The following is a 15,464-nucleotide window of genomic DNA, read 5'->3' on the forward strand; positions in this document are numbered from 1 at the left end:
CTGCCATCCGTTGGAGCATCAGGTACGAATACGTACCAAGAAAATGAGAAACAGAAAAAGCATAGAGGCACGAGAGGGGACCATAGCAGTAAGGTAGGAGGAACAGGAGCAACAGAAGAAAAAAAACCCGCAATGGTGGGTTTCATTGGGCTGCCATGGCAACAAAGGCTGCCCTTTGCGCACCTGCATGCAGTGTTCACCACCTCACATACCACCAATCCCAAGAATATTTGCGATAGCAGCCTGATTTCCCAAATCAATTCCTTTTGCCAGCTGTACGGAGTATCAGCCTGCCTGAATGTTCTTGTGAATGCTGCAGTTCCTTGCGTCCCTTCTCACTTTCGCCGCCGCATTTGTTGGCGCTCACAACCCAGCCGACATTGATCGCACCTCCTGTTGAACTCAATTGTCGCCCCTCGGTTGCTTGAGATTGAGGTGCCTGACTAAGGTCCAGAATGGAGATTCGAGATGGTTGTGGTGGATAATAGATGCTTCATGAAGAGTCGCTGGGTCCGGTCGCTGGGCCACGCAGTGGCCCAGCTGCGTGGCCCAGTCTGGATGATATCACCTCACCAGCGATGGAAATTCTCTTTTCTGGAGCGGTGTGGATTCGTGGACGAGAGGGGAAAAGTAGAGGATACCTACACAGACCAGTTTTAAGGCGTGCATGGGAGCCAAGCCAGGGTACTGCGACAAGGGGCGCAAAAGGGCTGCCCCTCCATAGACTTCATGGAAGCGTATGATGTCAGCGAATCGCCTTTCGCAGAATCTTTCTCACATCGTTGGAATCGCCTTGCGAAGCGCTGGGGAATTGCCTCGAATCCTGGAAAATTGGAAACTTTGCCTCCTGGAGAGGCTGAAAAGACCCTAGTCTCGAATTAATCCTTGTAGGGGTTGGTAGAAAATTTCAGGCGTATTCGAGACGCTCCTGGAAGTGTCCCCAGCTGGGCCGCAGCGAATGTGGTACCCCACCAATTGAGGGTAGGTGGAAGAGGAAAGAACCATTTCGAATTTTTGCGGGGCACTGAGTCGCTCCTGCCTCCTACCTGCCGTCTACCTTTTAAGAATCCAAACACCAACCTTCTGCATCTCTTGATTCCTCACTCTTCACGAAAACCATTCTCCTTCTTAATACCCATCAAAATCAGAAGTGTCCAGCGCATTTCTTTTTTCACCGAATTCTTGATCGCTGATATCAACTCTACCGGAATACAACTTCTCCCGGTTACGCGCACGAAGATACCCCTCCTTCACACGCAAACTCCCAAAACACCACAACTCTTCTTCCACACAACACAACCATCACAATGGCTTCCGGAGGCAAGGCTGTCGGTATCGACCTGGGTACCACCTACTCGTAAGTAGTTCTTTCCCGCCTGCTCTCTTTCCCCCCTCTCTCCTCGCCCTCTGGCCCCCCATGTCACCATCACCAGGCAATTGGATGAACATTCACTAACATCTCTCAGATGCGTCGCATACTACTCCAACGACAAGATTGAAATCATTGCAAACGACCAGGGAAACCGCACGACACCCTCTTTTGTGTCAGTTTTAGCCCGAAATGCTGCCAAATTTTTGACACTTTGCTAACTTTTTTTTGCAGTGGTTTCACCGACACTGAGCGTCTGATCGGAGATGCGGCCAAGAACCAGGTCGCCATGAACCCCCACAACACGGTCTTCGATGCCAAGCGTCTCATTGGCCGCAAGTTCCAGGACTCCGAGGTCCAGGCCGATATGAAGCACTTCCCGTTCAAGGTCATCGAGAAGGGCGGCAAGCCCAACATCGAGGTCGAGTTCAAGGGCGAGACCAAGACCTTCACTCCCGAGGAGATCTCCGCCATGGTCCTGACCAAGATGCGTGAGACTGCCGAGTCCTTCCTCGGTGGCCAGGTCAACAATGCTGGTAAGTTATATACGTCTCTACACTATCAAGGTCATTGACTAACATATCCCAGTCGTCACTGTCCCCGCTTACTTCAACGACTCCCAGCGTCAGGCTACCAAGGACGCCGGTCTCATCGCCGGCCTAAACGTCCTTCGTATCATCAACGAGCCTACCGCTGCCGCCATTGCCTACGGTCTTGACAAGAAGGCCGAGGGCGAGCGCAACGTTCTCATCTTCGATCTTGGTGGTGGTACTTTCGATGTGTCTCTCCTGACCATTGAGGAGGGCATTTTCGAGGTCAAGTCCACCGCTGGTGACACTCACTTGGGTGGTGAGGACTTCGACAACCGTCTCGTCAACCACTTCGTCAACGAGTTCAAGCGCAAGCACAAGAAGGACCTGTCCTCCAACGCCCGCGCTCTGCGCCGTCTCCGCACCGCCTGCGAGCGTGCCAAGCGCACCCTGTCCTCGTCTGCCCAGACCTCCATCGAGATCGACTCCTTGTTCGAGGGTATCGACTTCTACACCTCCATCACCCGTGCTCGCTTCGAGGAGCTTTGCCAGGACCTGTTCCGCTCTACCATCCAGCCCGTCGACCGTGTCCTCACCGACGCCAAGGTCGACAAGTCCCAGGTCCACGAGATCGTCCTGGTCGGAGGTTCCACCCGTATCCCCCGTGTCCAGAAGCTCATCTCCGACTACTTCAACGGCAAGGAGCCCAACAAGTCCATCAACCCCGATGAGGCTGTTGCCTACGGTGCTGCCGTCCAGGCCGCCATTCTGTCCGGTGACACTTCCTCCAAGAGCACCAACGAGATCCTTCTTCTCGATGTTGCCCCTCTGTCCCTCGGTATCGAGACTGCTGGTGGCATGATGACCAAGCTCATTCCCCGCAACACCACCATCCCCACCAAGAAGTCCGAGGTCTTCTCCACCTTCTCCGACAACCAGCCTGGTGTCCTCATCCAGGTCTACGAGGGTGAGCGCCAGCGCACCAAGGACAACAACCTTCTCGGCAAGTTCGAGCTTACCGGCATTCCCCCCGCCCCCCGCGGTGTTCCCCAGATTGAGGTCACCTTCGACCTTGACGCCAACGGAATCATGAACGTCTCCGCCGTCGAGAAGGGTACCGGCAAGTCCAACAAGATTGTCATCACCAACGACAAGGGCCGCCTTTCCAAGGAGGACATCGAGCGCATGCTTGCTGAGGCCGAGAAGTTCAAGGATGAGGATGAGGCTGAGGCCCAGCGTGTCTCTGCCAAGAACGGCCTCGAGTCTTATGCCTACTCCCTCCGCAACACCCTCAGCGACTCCAAGGTCGACGAGAAGCTTGAGGCTGACGACAAGGAGAAGCTCAAGACTGAGATCGACACCATCGTCACCTGGCTCGACGAGAACCAGCAGGCTACTCGCGAGGAGTACGAGGAGCGCCAGAAGGAGCTCGAGGGCATTGCCAACCCCATCATGATGAAGTTCTACGGCTCTGCTGGCGGTCCTCCCGGTGCTGGCGGTGCCCCTGGCGGCTTCCCCGGTGCCCCCGGCGGCGCTCCCCCCGGCAACCACGACGACGGCCCTACCGTCGAGGAGGTTGACTAAATTGATACCCTTGATGAATTCTTTCCTTAGAGTCCGAGTCATGGGTGTGGCACCGCATCGGCTGCCACTGGGTTTCACGACTAGACTTTTGCTTTCTTTGCATTTATGAAATCACGATGGGAAAAGCACGGTTATGGGTCAGAGATGTATTCTAGCTAGACTCCGCGGTTTAGGAAGTCTAATACAAAACAGTAAAATTATTTGTTCATTCATTCATGCTTGTGATGTGCTCTTATACTCGAATACTTCCCCATAATCATACGACTCAATTATGAATGGAAATTGTAGTCGTTGTAGTAAAAGGGCTTCACTTTGCCCGGCCGCAAAAATGTGAGAAGAGATGGATCCTTATTGTACAGTTGTATCATGCTGCGGGTTCGATGCCGAGCCCCTGCCTAATCTGCTTCCGCCTCTCAATCTCCATCCTCTGCCACTCCTCGTCATTAATTGTGGGTTCCTCCAAACTCTCCGTAAATGCCATGCCCGGTGGGACCTTGGTGGTCCTTGCCTGCCAGACGTCCTCACTACTGGGCTTGCCATTTCCATACTTTTCAAACTCCTTCTGACGATAATGGTCTCTTATGGCATCCTCCTTCATCTTTCCCGAGTAACTCTTGATCCTCATGCAGAACCAAAAGTCCTCCCAATGTTCGCTGCAAGAGCGCATCGTGCCGTATCGGTAAATGCTGTTCCACTGGCCGCCGACAGACTGGCAGTGAAAGGCCATGTCAAACGCCTGGCGGCAAGACATCTCTGTGGGAAGGGTGGACTCAGCCACGGGATTGTCGGAGGGTGGCGTGATTGCACGGTTGCTGGTTTGAGAGGGGGAATCGGGTGAAGATTTGAGGGAGAACCATGATGAAGACGATGATGACTTGGACGGTGTGGAGGATGATTGTGCTGGCGCTGACGCCTTTTCTTCTGGCTGACTGCCCGATTCGTTCTGGAAAAGGGCGAGGAACTTTGCAATCTCGGGATCGATCTCGGAGTCAGTCGTCTTAGTCGAGGATGGCGGGGTCGGCGCGGGAGCCTGTGAAGCTTGTCCCGGGGCGGGAGTCTTGGGGGGAGATGGTGAAGCCCAGAGCCAGCCCATTTCGAAAAATTGTTGATTTAGAACAGAAGAGAGCGTAAAGAATCGGGCAAAGTCCCAAGGTGATATCGTCTTGGGCAGGTCGGACGCAATCGAGAATGAGGGGAAGTCGGCAACCGTTACCATCAATGACCTCCAAGACGCCGCGTCTAGCCAATGAGTGGTTGCATGATTTTTGCCATAGCTGCGCGTGCTCTGGTGGGGCGTCGTCGGTTCGGATAAGATATCGTCCGTTTCGAAACTTAAGGTTATGGGGCGCGTTGGACGCCCGGGGCCTTCAAGTGGGGCCGCAAAGCGTGACATCATCCCACGCGAACACCGGGGCTGACTTTCTCGTGAAGGAGCTAAGCAGCTCTGGTAAGGTGAGGTGAGGCAGGCAAGCTAGTCGGCTGCCTTGATTCTCTTCCATTGCCTTCCATCCAGCTGTTCTCAACGTCCCGTCCTCAAACTCAATTTCACCACTCGCTGTCAGAGCAACATGTGAGTCTGCATCGACATCCATCCAATGTTACCTACCAGAGCGCTGCTTCGCTCCGGCATGAGGCCTGCGCCTCGGCTGCAGATGACATGGGGCCTGCCCCGGCCAATTGCTCAATTCCAGCGACATGGAGCTATCGTGCACGCCGCGTCCAAAGCATGGGAGAGTACCGTAACCGGCGACGAGAAATCCGGGCATATCGCCACTTCGGAGAGCGAATCCATTCTCTTCTTTGACAGTAAGATTTCTGGTCACCCCTTCTCTCAGCCGAGTCATTCCTGCATCTGACCCAGGACCTCGCGCCTCGGGTCTAGTCCCTACCCTCTCCCAATTTTGGCCTCTTCCGAGCATCAAGTGTCGTATCGATGCCCTTCACTGTCTCCGTTTCTCTCCTTGATCACATCCCCTGCTTTCTTCCCACTCACGGTCTTGTCCTCTTCACCCCCACCTTTGTGCCTCTTGTTCAATGTCCATTTCGGCCAGCGCGCTGGCGCGAGGAAACAATACTGACAATAGCTGGTAGACCTCTTTCCTCTCAAGCTCACCTACCTCCTCCGACGGTCATGGCAGTCAGACCGTGACCTGACCGACCTTCTCAAGCGCTTCGATAGCTCTGGCGGAGGCCTTGGCACCGATCCAATCAACCTAGTAAAACGAGCGATCCCCGACGATCTCCCAATCAAAGTCACAGAGATCCTACCGCGACTCAAGGACGGAGGAGCTTTTGTAAAATTCAGCCATGGCTCCGACGTTGTACCAAAAGATATTGAGAGTGAGTTTGAACTTCGTTCTAGTCCGCAATGACGTCTTCGTCGCTATTTAAACTGAGTCTCCTCAACTCGTGTCAATGCCTGACTAACACCCATAAGCATCTCTCGCTCGTTCGCTGGAGAAACATCCCCTCAGACCATGGTTCAACCCCTTTCGTGGGGTTCAGGCAGGATTGGTCAAGGGAGTTCCTTGGCTAGAGGATCTCTACCGGTTTCCCAAAAGTCGTGTCAAGGTCGAGTTCACAGGAAAAGATGCAGGCGGCGAGGCCGTCGAACTCTCACAGGAGAACCTCTACAGTCTGTTTCGCAGATACGGTAAAATTGCCGAGATAACTTCACAGCCTTCCGACTCGAAGGTTCTTCCAAAGTATGCGTACATCGACTTTGCGCGCGTCCGCGACGCCATCATGGCGAGAAATTGTCTTCATGGATTCCTGGTTGACGAAGGTCTTGGTGGCGGAAAGATTGGCACAAGGCTTCGCCTATCCTATGAGCAAAAGGTCAAACCGCACAACATCTGGAACTGGCTCACTAGCCATCCTAGGGTGGTAATTCCCGTCGTTGCCGCCCTCCTTGCTGCCATCACAGTGGCCATCTTCGACCCCATACGCGAATTCTTCGTCAAGGCCCACATCCAACATTCTTTCCGACTGAGCAACAACAAATTCTACCGATGGATCAAGAGCCAGACTTCCGACATTTTCTCCTCATTTGGGCACAAGAAGGCTGACAAGGCCGGGTTCAGTGCAGTTTGGCAGCATCGCCGAGACCTTATCGAGCAGATCCAGACTTGGCTCCTTGAGAGCTCCGACACTTTCATCGTTGTTCAGGGCCCTCGGGGTTCAGGCAAAAAGGAGCTCGTCTTGGACCAGTCACTCAAGGGTAGGAAAAACGTTTTGGTGATCGACTGCAAGCCGATCATCGAGGCAAGGGGCGAAAGTGGAACCATCAAACACCTAGCTGCCGCCGTGGGCTATAAGCCGATCTTCGCTTTCTTGAACAGCATGAGCAGCATGATCGATTTGGCAGTTCAGAGCACGACTGGGGTCAAGGCTGGCTTTTCCGAGACGCTGGAGTCGCAGGTGGTCAAAATCCTTCACACAACCGCAGAGGCCCTAAAGGAAGTCTCCCTCGCCGGGCGCGACAAGGATGGCAAGGATGGCGACCTTTCAGACGACGCATACTTGGAGGCCCGTCCAGACAAGCGGGCTGTTGTGGTCATTGATAACTTTTTGCACAAGAACGAAGGCTCAAGCCTGGTCTACGACAAGGTTGCGGAATGGGCTGCGGCAATGGTTCAGAATAATGTTGCCCACGTCATCTTCTTGACAGACGACACCTCTTACTCAAAATCGCTATCGAAGGCGATGCCGGATCGCGTCTTCCGCCAAGCTGCTTTGGGTGATCTCTCCCTTGATGTTGCCAAGAAATTCATCATCAGTCGTCTCGAAGAGGACGAAATTGAAAAGGTCCGAGAACAGTCCAAGGAGGCAGAGGAGAAGAAGGATAAGCCCGAGCAACACCGAAAACCCGATCTCTCGGAGCTGGACTCGGCAATTGGAATCCTCGGTGGCCGTCTCACAGATCTCGAATACCTTGCTAGACGACTAAAGGGTGGCCAAAGCCCCCAGCGCGCCATTGAAGATATCATCAACCAGAGCGCCACTGAAATCGTCAAGATGTACCTTTTGGGTGGCAAGGATACTGTTGAGGGCAAGAAATGGTCCACCGAGCAGGCGTGGTACTTGATCAAGGCGCTTGCTTCTCACGATGCTCTTCGATACAACGAGGTTCTCCTGTCCGATACATTCGCCTCTTCCACCACCCCTGGCGCCGCGAACGGGGAGTCAGCCTTGGAAGGACTTACAAATGCAGAGCTCGTTACGGTAGAGACCTACAATGGCCGGCCGCAAACGATCCGCCCAGGAAAGCCAATGTACCAAGCAGCATTCAGTCTTCTGCTTGAGGACCGTGTTCTTAGGGCCAAAATGGACTTGGCCCTTCTGAAAGAGCTTACGAAGGTTGAGGCAAAAGTCATCGAAAAGGCTGAAGGAGAGCTGGCGCTGTTGGGCAGCCTGCCAAAACAGCCTGCTCAAACCGGGTCTCGAGTAACGTACCTGCTCGAAAAGCTCGAGGGCAGTCAAGTCAAGATCACAAAGTATGAGAAGGAGATTGCAGCTCTCAAAACGGTTCTCAAGCACAACTACTAAGGCTTCATTGTTCGGGGGCCTACGCTCTGTATCAAACCCAGGCAGAGAACGACCGACGATGATATACGGTGGTCGATACCCTTCTCAATATTCTAGTAATACTAGAGCCCTCGGCCTCGCCCAGAAATGCCCCTGTACAATATACCAGTCCTTGCTCTGTTGTCATTTATATCTGGCGCGGCTATTTGAGGTACTCAAGTCCAAGCTTGGAATCCGTGATGTACCCAGATGAGCGATCTTCCCTTATATAGGTTAAAATGTCTGGTCAAAAAGAGGGTTACTAATTTCTCACCCACAACATCGCTTCTCAAGGAAACACCGACTGCTTTGAGAATTTTCCGGAATTCCATTCACTTGGGTGCTCGGATGCTATGCCACACTTGTAATCCGTTCCTGGGTATCTTAAGGTAAGTAGGTAAGAAAGGAATCCATGATGTGAACAATGAATGGAAAGCGGGCGTGCTGTAACTTTTAATGGGTCCTGTCATTATGGACCCCGAAGTCCTGTAACTTGCGGCCAATGAGACGCTTGGCATCGAAGACCACAGTGTTATGGGGTTCATGGCGACCTGGTTCTTGGCGGCACTTACGATAAGAAAGCTGCTCATGATCCTCAGTGTCGGTGAAACCAACTGCGAAAAAAGTTAGCAAAATGTCAGCAATTCGACAGCAATTCAGATTCGGTACGTCCCGAAACTCGGAGTTGGAACACCTTAAAAAAAAATCAATTTTCGTGGCCTCCGGCCATGAATGATTGCAGCATATCACTGCAGGAGAATAACCCCAGCATTGCTAGGTAGGCTCAGTCCTCAGATATGAAGGTGGATTTCCTAGAAGATCAAGGACGCAGTGGCAGGTCTTCCAGTAGCATAGATGGAGTAAAGGCACTGTAGACACTGCAAGGGCGTCCCCAGAGCAGAAAACAGGACACGCACTCGCGAATCAGCTTGTAATACAGTTGCAACATCTGTTTTTTTCGAAGGCAGTCAGACTGAGCAATATTTTAGACTCCGCATCATCTTCGCCTGCTGGAGGAACCGCCGCGGGGATGAAGGTGGGCAAACGCCTCCACAGCCTTTTGGAGAAACGCATAGAAATACCTCCACCAGCCCCGCGGGGTTCGTTAGGGGTCCCTCGAAAATGACCATTGTACTGGTTGACAGTGTCAGGACAACACGACTCAGACCTCACCTATCGACCGGGAACTTGGCCGAAGGACATAAAGGTGCAAAGTCGTCCTTGGAACAAACCCCGGTCACAAGGTCATGTGCTTGCGGTGCCATCAGTCAGCCAAGAACCCAACCCAATCAATCGAGGGTAATGCTTCTCTGGAGAGCTGCATCCTCCAGCAAGGGTGCAGAGGAAAGCGATCATCGGCCCTATAGCCCAATGCGACAGCCCAAGCTTTTGCGGACGACGATACAAGCATTCTAGAGGGCTGGGCACTTTCTCGGCAATTCTGGGCATTGCGGGCGGCTCTCTAGCACGATTTCTTGGCTACGACTCTAGCCGACGACACCTCATCAATTCGCGATTCGTGATTTAACAAGACGATTCGACTCAGACGGGATTTCTCCTGTCAAAAAATGCGCCACAAATCTACCAAATAATCACGCGGCCTTTTCGCCGTCTTTTGTCGGTACTATGAAACTCCAGGGACGGATTTACACGAGCTGTTGCCGACTTGGCCCCACCAAATCCTCTGTGCCCTCGTACTATGGCACCATGTCTACAGTCTAAGTACCTAGAAAGCCATTCGGTTGGTTTCCAAGTGGAGATGTCGATAACTGGTCTGCCAAAAAGACCAATGGCAAGCATACCGCCTCCAGACGGTGACGTCTTCATGCTGGCGTCGAAATGAGGAGTCGATTTATCCCGGTCGAGCGCGCTCTCTTTTGTGTCCTCTTCCCTTTCAACCATCTTTGGGTATGGAGAACGCATTTTCTGTGCCCCAAACCCCGCAAACCCGGAGTCAAGAAAGCGTACCCGGTTTGTTTTCTGTCACCTCTAGATTCTCGGAGCGTAAGCAGAAAGATGCAATGGCGACCTCACCTCACGGTCGCAGAAGCCACACGGACTTTGATCTCGACTAGGGCGTCAATCTCACCGTTCTTGGCGTTCTCGACGAGATCTCTTGTCCTGTCTTGGCTTTTCCCAAATTCCCCGAGATAAGTGGCGGCATCTCCAAGCCTCCAACGACAGAATCCACAAACGATCCCGCCTCGAAGCGTTCCCCCCCGGTCGATAGCCTACCCCGGGAACGGCGCTACTCTCCAAACATAGTGGGATCGGCAATTGGATAGCATCTCATCTGACAACGCCATTCCCGTCTTGCGCCGCACAGTAGCCCGCTCGCTCGTTTACCTCGCATGTTTACGACAAGGGCAATTAAGACGGTCAACCTTCTCGGATGTGCTTGAGTCTTGCACTCAAATGTACTTCTGACGGTATCCGTCCGACAGGGACCCGCGTTTTAATTACGTCTTGTCTCGAACGGCCAGGGTTCCTGTCCTTATCTCTTGCTACACGGACGTTCCCACACAACGTGTGTTGCGTGTGCCAGGACTCAACCGCCGCGACGTGCTTTTCCTGGGGAGGAAGTGAGAAGCAAGATCAGTCTGGGGAAAGCCATGGGTTTTTGACTGAAGGATACGGCTAGAGAGCAACGGACCCTCAGAACCATGAATCCGTTCAGTCGAAGACGGGACCGTTAACGGCCAAGGCTGACCCGAAGAGCTTAGCTTTTGCTTTCGACTTTGCTGTCTGCGGCGTCTAGCAGCCGGTATCATATTGTGCCGATCTCTGCCCGATTCCCCCAAAACAGAGGAGCGCTACCAAGGCGCCGGGCTTTGGTCCGCAGAACTCACTTCGAATGACAGCCACTGCTGGTGGAGATCTCAAATGTCGCACAACCCAGATGCGCCCTTGCGGAGCATCGTTACATCTCTTTCGACCGGTAGCCCAATTAGACACGGGAATCTAGACGATGGGCCATGCAAGGCCGAACTCGCGAACCATGAAGTCTAGTATGCTCTCCGCTGCCTTGGTCAGGCCAAGAGAGAGCCGCCACTGTCATGGTACCCAGTCGTGCCATTCACATACACCACGCGCGCGTGAGGGGATGTTATTTGCTCCATGGCTCATCTGAACAATAGCTACCATCTCCCTGCCCCCCAAACCCCAGCGAATCCACTTTCAAAGGTTTGGACTTTCCCCATGGGTCGCCCCATTGTGGATCTACCTCTGGATGCTCGTACGCTGTGGTCTAGTCCCATTGACATGAGAGAGGGGGGAACAAAGCCGGTCTACCTAGTTCGCGTTGACAGACGCCTTCGAGCTGCCGTTCTTGACTTGCGGGGGAAGGTGGTTGCGCCGATCTGGTCTCCGTGAACCTTGTGCAGAGGTTGGGATGAGAAGTTGTCTGTGGGAGAGATACAAATACCAGGCAGCGCCCATCCCATGCTTTCCCGGTTTCCCCCTCTCCTCGTCCGAGCCCTGTCTTTGAGTTGGACGATCACTCTCGGATTTCAAGGCGCATTCTATCGTAGAGACTTGATTGTCATCTTGTGATAGACCAAGAGTATAGAGCTCGAAACACTCACACTTCAACCAAGAAGCCATCAAGCATTGAGTCGTCGATAGTACTCAACGCGCCGCAACAATGGCGGACGACAAACACCTAGACGGAGCCGCGGTGTAAGCCTTACTCACTTACAATGAATCTTCAAACTTCAACTAACACGCCCAGCTCGGGCGACTTTTCCAACATGGAGAAAGCCCGTCGCGGATCCCAAGCAACAGTAGACCTAAATGACAACGTCGACGCAAAGTCCGTCATCCGCCTCCAGTTCCCTCAGTTGAACGTAAACTAACCACCCACCCAACAGAATCAGGAACCCCCTCCTCGGCATCACCCGCGCCGAGCTCCTCCGCGACGTCGAAGCCTTTGCCCACGACAAGGGCCTGCAAGAATACATACCCGTCTTGAAAAAGGGCGCCCTCGTCGCCCAGGACCCGACGGGCTACGAGGAGATTGACGGCCCCGAGGCCCTCGACGCCACCGAGATCCAGGTCCTCCGCGACGAGATCGAGCATAAGTGGCGCATCCCTAAGATCCTGTACCTCACCATCATCACCTGCTCCATCGGCGCCGCTGTCCAGGGATGGGATCAGACGGGTAGCAACGGCGCGAACCTGTCGTTTCCCACGGTGTTTGGGATTGGGGGTACTTCGCACCATGATACTCTCCTTGTACGTCTCACTCACTCACTCACCCGCAAGCCATGTTCTTGGTATCATCACATGTTAACACTCTCAAAAGGTCGGCCTCGTCAACGCGGCGCCATACATCGGCAGCGCCCTCATCGGCTGCTGGCTCTCAGACCCGCTCAACAACTTCTTCGGCCGCCGCGGCGCAATCTTCTTCGCCGCCAACTTTTGCCTCTGGCCCGTCATCGGTAGCGCCTTCTCCCAGACCTGGCCGCAGCTGCTCGGCTGCCGTATCCTCCTCGGTATCGGCATGGGAGCGAAAGCCAGCACGGTGCCCATCTTCGCCGCCGAGAACTCGCCCGCGCCGATTCGCGGCGCTCTCGTCATGACGTGGCGTGAGTACCACCCTCTCCCCCATTTTGATATAGATATCATGACGAGAGTCACATGTATAGTTCCTGCTGTATGCTGACCGCAACATCAACAGAACTCTGGACAGCCTTCGGCATCGCAGCCGGAACGGCAGCCAACCTCGCCGTCGCCAAGACCGGCGCCATCGCCTGGCGCCTCCAGCTCGGGTCCGCCTTCATCCCGGCCCTGCCGCTCGTGCTGCTCATCTACATCTGCCCAGAGTCCCCGCGCTGGTACATCAAGAAGAACCGCTTCCCCGATGCCATGAAGTCGCTGCTGCGGCTGCGCAACCACCCGATCCAGGCCGCGCGCGACATCTATTACATCCACACCCAGCTCCAGGTCGAGGCCGAGATTGTCGGGCGGTCCAACTACGCGAAGCGCTTTGTCGAGTTGTTCACCATTCCACGTATTAGACGGTGAGTGATGATGCCATATCATGATGAGACGAAGAAAGAGTTTGCGTGAGATTCATCGAGTATCGAAACTGACGTTTGTGATCTGGTGCAGTGCCACGCTGGCTTCCTTCACCGTCATGATTGCCCAGCAAATGTGTGGTAAGTCGCGACCCCGAACTTGAATACCTCTCGATCATTACTCACCAGTGGACAGGAATCAACATCATCGCCTTCTACTCGAGCACAATCTTCAAGGAGGCCGGCACATCAGAGTACAACGCCCTCCTCGCCTCCTTCGGCTTCGGCATGGTCAACTTCCTCTTCGCCTGGCCCGCCATCTGGACCATCGACACCTTTGGCCGCCGCTCCCTCCTCCTCTTCACCTTCCCCCAGATGGCGTGGACGCTGCTCGCCGCGGGTCTCTGCACGCTCATCCCGGGCACCGGAGGCGCTCACCTCGGCCTCGTGGCGTTGTTCGTCTACCTCTTTGCCGGTATGTCCCTTCTCATCTCACTCTGCATGCACATATCAAGAAGAAGAAAAAAACCACTAACAAAGCCACAGCATTCTACTCACCAGGCGAAGGCCCCGTCCCCTTCACCTACTCCGCCGAGGTCTTCCCCCTCTCCCACCGCGAGGTAGGAATGTCCTGGGCCGTAGCGACCTGCCTCTTCTGGGCCGCCGTCCTCTCCATCAGCTTCCCCATCATGCTCGCCGACCTCGGCGTCGTGGGCTCCTTCAGCTTCTACGCGGGCCTCAACGTCGTCGCCCTCGTCATGATCTTCTTCTGGCTCCCGGAGACCAAACAGCGCACCCTCGAGGAGCTGGACTACGTCTTCGCCGTCCCCACCCGCGTCTTCATGCGCTACCAGCTCACAGAGGCCCTGCCCTACTGGTTCAGGCGCTGGGTCCTCTTCCGGAGGGACGCCGCGCTGGAGCCGCTGTACAAGTTTGACCTCACGCACGAGGATCACCACGGCAGCGAGACGTACGAGAAGACGCAGGTCGAGCAGCGGGATCAGAAGAGGAGCGGCTCGGCTACCGGCGTAGACGTCACCGCCTCGTAAACGGATGGGGGGCGGCCGAGCCGAGGTACGAGATAGAACTTGTAGACGAAAGACCTAAACGCGGCGGGGAGTGGTTATGTTTGCACTGACTGGCCTGGGAGCGCCGTTGGACCCGTGGAACGTTGAGAACTGGGGGGGCTTTGATACCAAATGAGGCTGAGCTAGACGGGAAGCGCATGGGAGTTTACGGCGTGTACTACACACGCGCGTCTACGTAATTAGCGTCGTCGAGTTGACTTCGTTTACTCGGAGAATTGTTTTGTAGATGAGGGAGAGGCAAGAAGGGGGGGGCGGCTCTGAATGGGTAAGCCCGCCCACAATCCGTAAGCGAAACACATCACGAAAGCACCGGAACATATCCCGATGATGCCACTTTGCGTGCGCCCCCTCCCTTCGTAGCTACGTAGCATAGCCTGTAGAGAATGACTGCCGATTGCGCAAAGAGCCCCTCCAATTTTCACGATTCATGACAGACAACATTCTTTACCAACACAAAAGACTTTTCAACCAAACCACCCTGCCACGTCTCCCGCCACCAGACCGGCCCGCTTGACACACAGAAAGGCTGGAGGGGCGTGGTTGAAAGGCACCGGGGAAAATGTCTCTCGACGAATCTGGCTCAGGGGCGGCAAGGCGGTAAGAACATTTGCAGGTCTCAGTGATCTTCTCAGACGGCGCGAGAGACGGCGGCTTTTCTAAATGGGTCCTCCGATCTCCCTGGTAGCGGGGGCCGCGTTCGGTTGACGTATGCACCCCGACAACCCCGAGTTCTTTTCCTGGGACGACGACACCAAGTGCGGAAGAACGCGTGGGAAGGCAAGTCGTTCTTTGGGAGACATAGAAGAGCGCGCTCTCAGCCCTTGGCACGAGGGCAGCGGCAGCTAGGCGTGCTAAGCCAGCCAAGGGCTCGTGAAGACTTTCCCGAACTGCCCGCCGCGAGCAGTGATCCAAATCGAGATTCTTCTCCCGCCGCTCTCGTGTTGAGTCTAGCGTCAAACCCAACAATGCAGACTGAGGCGATCGATTATGAAAGATTTTCGCAACACGGGCTGTAGATCCGATCCAACCTCCGACATGCAGATTCAAATCGTAGAGAATGTGAGACGTGGCACCGCTCGCGCTGCAGGAATTCAGAAAGGGGATAGGCGAACTGTAAGAGGCAACATATTACAGTGTTGGAAGTCACATGAAACACATACTTGAAGAGTAAAAAGAAAGAATGCGCAAACAGGCCATTTCGTCTCGTGTGGAATAGAGTTCCTCATCCGTGGACCGTGCCTCTTGCCCGAGAAGGTGAGGAGAGATGGTGTTACACCGCCGCAGCCTCGGAATCTCTAGCGTTTGCTTT

At 54.4% G+C, this 15,464-nt stretch overlaps 7 protein-coding genes across 7 annotated transcripts; 4 read left to right on the top strand and 3 right to left on the bottom strand.

The window, feature by feature from the left end:
* Positions 1-1,307: 1,307 nt before the first annotated feature.
* On the top strand, positions 1,308-3,483 carry CABS01_14807 (hsp70-like protein; the record flags this gene model as incomplete). Its single annotated transcript, XM_060548145.1, has 4 exons — positions 1,308-1,357; positions 1,467-1,544; positions 1,604-1,905; positions 1,958-3,483. The coding sequence occupies 4 exons, from the start codon at positions 1,308-1,310 to the stop codon at positions 3,481-3,483; spliced, it is 1,956 nt and encodes a 651-aa protein (XP_060392909.1).
* Positions 3,484-3,847: 364 nt separating this feature from the next.
* Positions 3,848-4,576, bottom strand: CABS01_14808 (uncharacterized protein; the record flags this gene model as incomplete). The annotated part of the gene is made up of 1 exon (XM_060548146.1): positions 3,848-4,576. The coding sequence occupies one exon, from the start codon at positions 4,574-4,576 to the stop codon at positions 3,848-3,850; it is 729 nt and encodes a 242-aa protein (XP_060392910.1).
* A 502-nt stretch (positions 4,577-5,078) lies between these two features.
* CABS01_14809 (uncharacterized protein) lies at positions 5,079-8,031 on the top strand (the record flags this gene model as incomplete). Its single annotated transcript, XM_060548147.1, has 3 exons — positions 5,079-5,289; positions 5,575-5,823; positions 5,921-8,031. The coding sequence occupies 3 exons, from the start codon at positions 5,079-5,081 to the stop codon at positions 8,029-8,031; spliced, it is 2,571 nt and encodes an 856-aa protein (XP_060392911.1).
* A 350-nt stretch (positions 8,032-8,381) lies between these two features.
* On the bottom strand, positions 8,382-8,639 carry CABS01_14810 (uncharacterized protein; the record flags this gene model as incomplete). Its single annotated transcript, XM_060548148.1, has 1 exon — positions 8,382-8,639. The coding sequence occupies one exon, from the start codon at positions 8,637-8,639 to the stop codon at positions 8,382-8,384; it is 258 nt and encodes an 85-aa protein (XP_060392912.1).
* Positions 8,640-9,218: 579 nt separating this feature from the next.
* On the bottom strand, positions 9,219-9,498 carry CABS01_14811 (uncharacterized protein; the record flags this gene model as incomplete). Its single annotated transcript, XM_060548149.1, has 2 exons — positions 9,219-9,269; positions 9,343-9,498. 2 exons carry the CDS (start codon positions 9,496-9,498, stop codon positions 9,219-9,221), a joined length of 207 nt encoding a protein of 68 aa, XP_060392913.1.
* A 390-nt stretch (positions 9,499-9,888) lies between these two features.
* CABS01_14812 (uncharacterized protein) lies at positions 9,889-10,203 on the top strand (the record flags this gene model as incomplete). Its single annotated transcript, XM_060548150.1, has 1 exon — positions 9,889-10,203. The coding sequence occupies one exon, from the start codon at positions 9,889-9,891 to the stop codon at positions 10,201-10,203; it is 315 nt and encodes a 104-aa protein (XP_060392914.1).
* A 1,489-nt stretch (positions 10,204-11,692) lies between these two features.
* On the top strand, positions 11,693-14,116 carry CABS01_14813 (uncharacterized protein; the record flags this gene model as incomplete). The annotated part of the gene is made up of 8 exons (XM_060548151.1): positions 11,693-11,727; positions 11,780-11,860; positions 11,919-12,282; positions 12,353-12,635; positions 12,728-13,070; positions 13,162-13,208; positions 13,264-13,542; positions 13,614-14,116. The coding sequence occupies 8 exons, from the start codon at positions 11,693-11,695 to the stop codon at positions 14,114-14,116; spliced, it is 1,935 nt and encodes a 644-aa protein (XP_060392915.1).
* Between the last annotated feature and the right edge of the window lie 1,348 nt (positions 14,117-15,464).

This window comes from Colletotrichum abscissum (genome assembly GCF_030869225.1).
Source record: "Colletotrichum abscissum strain IMI 504890 chromosome Unknown Scaffold_58.1, whole genome shotgun sequence".
NCBI lineage: Eukaryota > Fungi > Ascomycota > Sordariomycetes > Glomerellales > Glomerellaceae > Colletotrichum > Colletotrichum abscissum.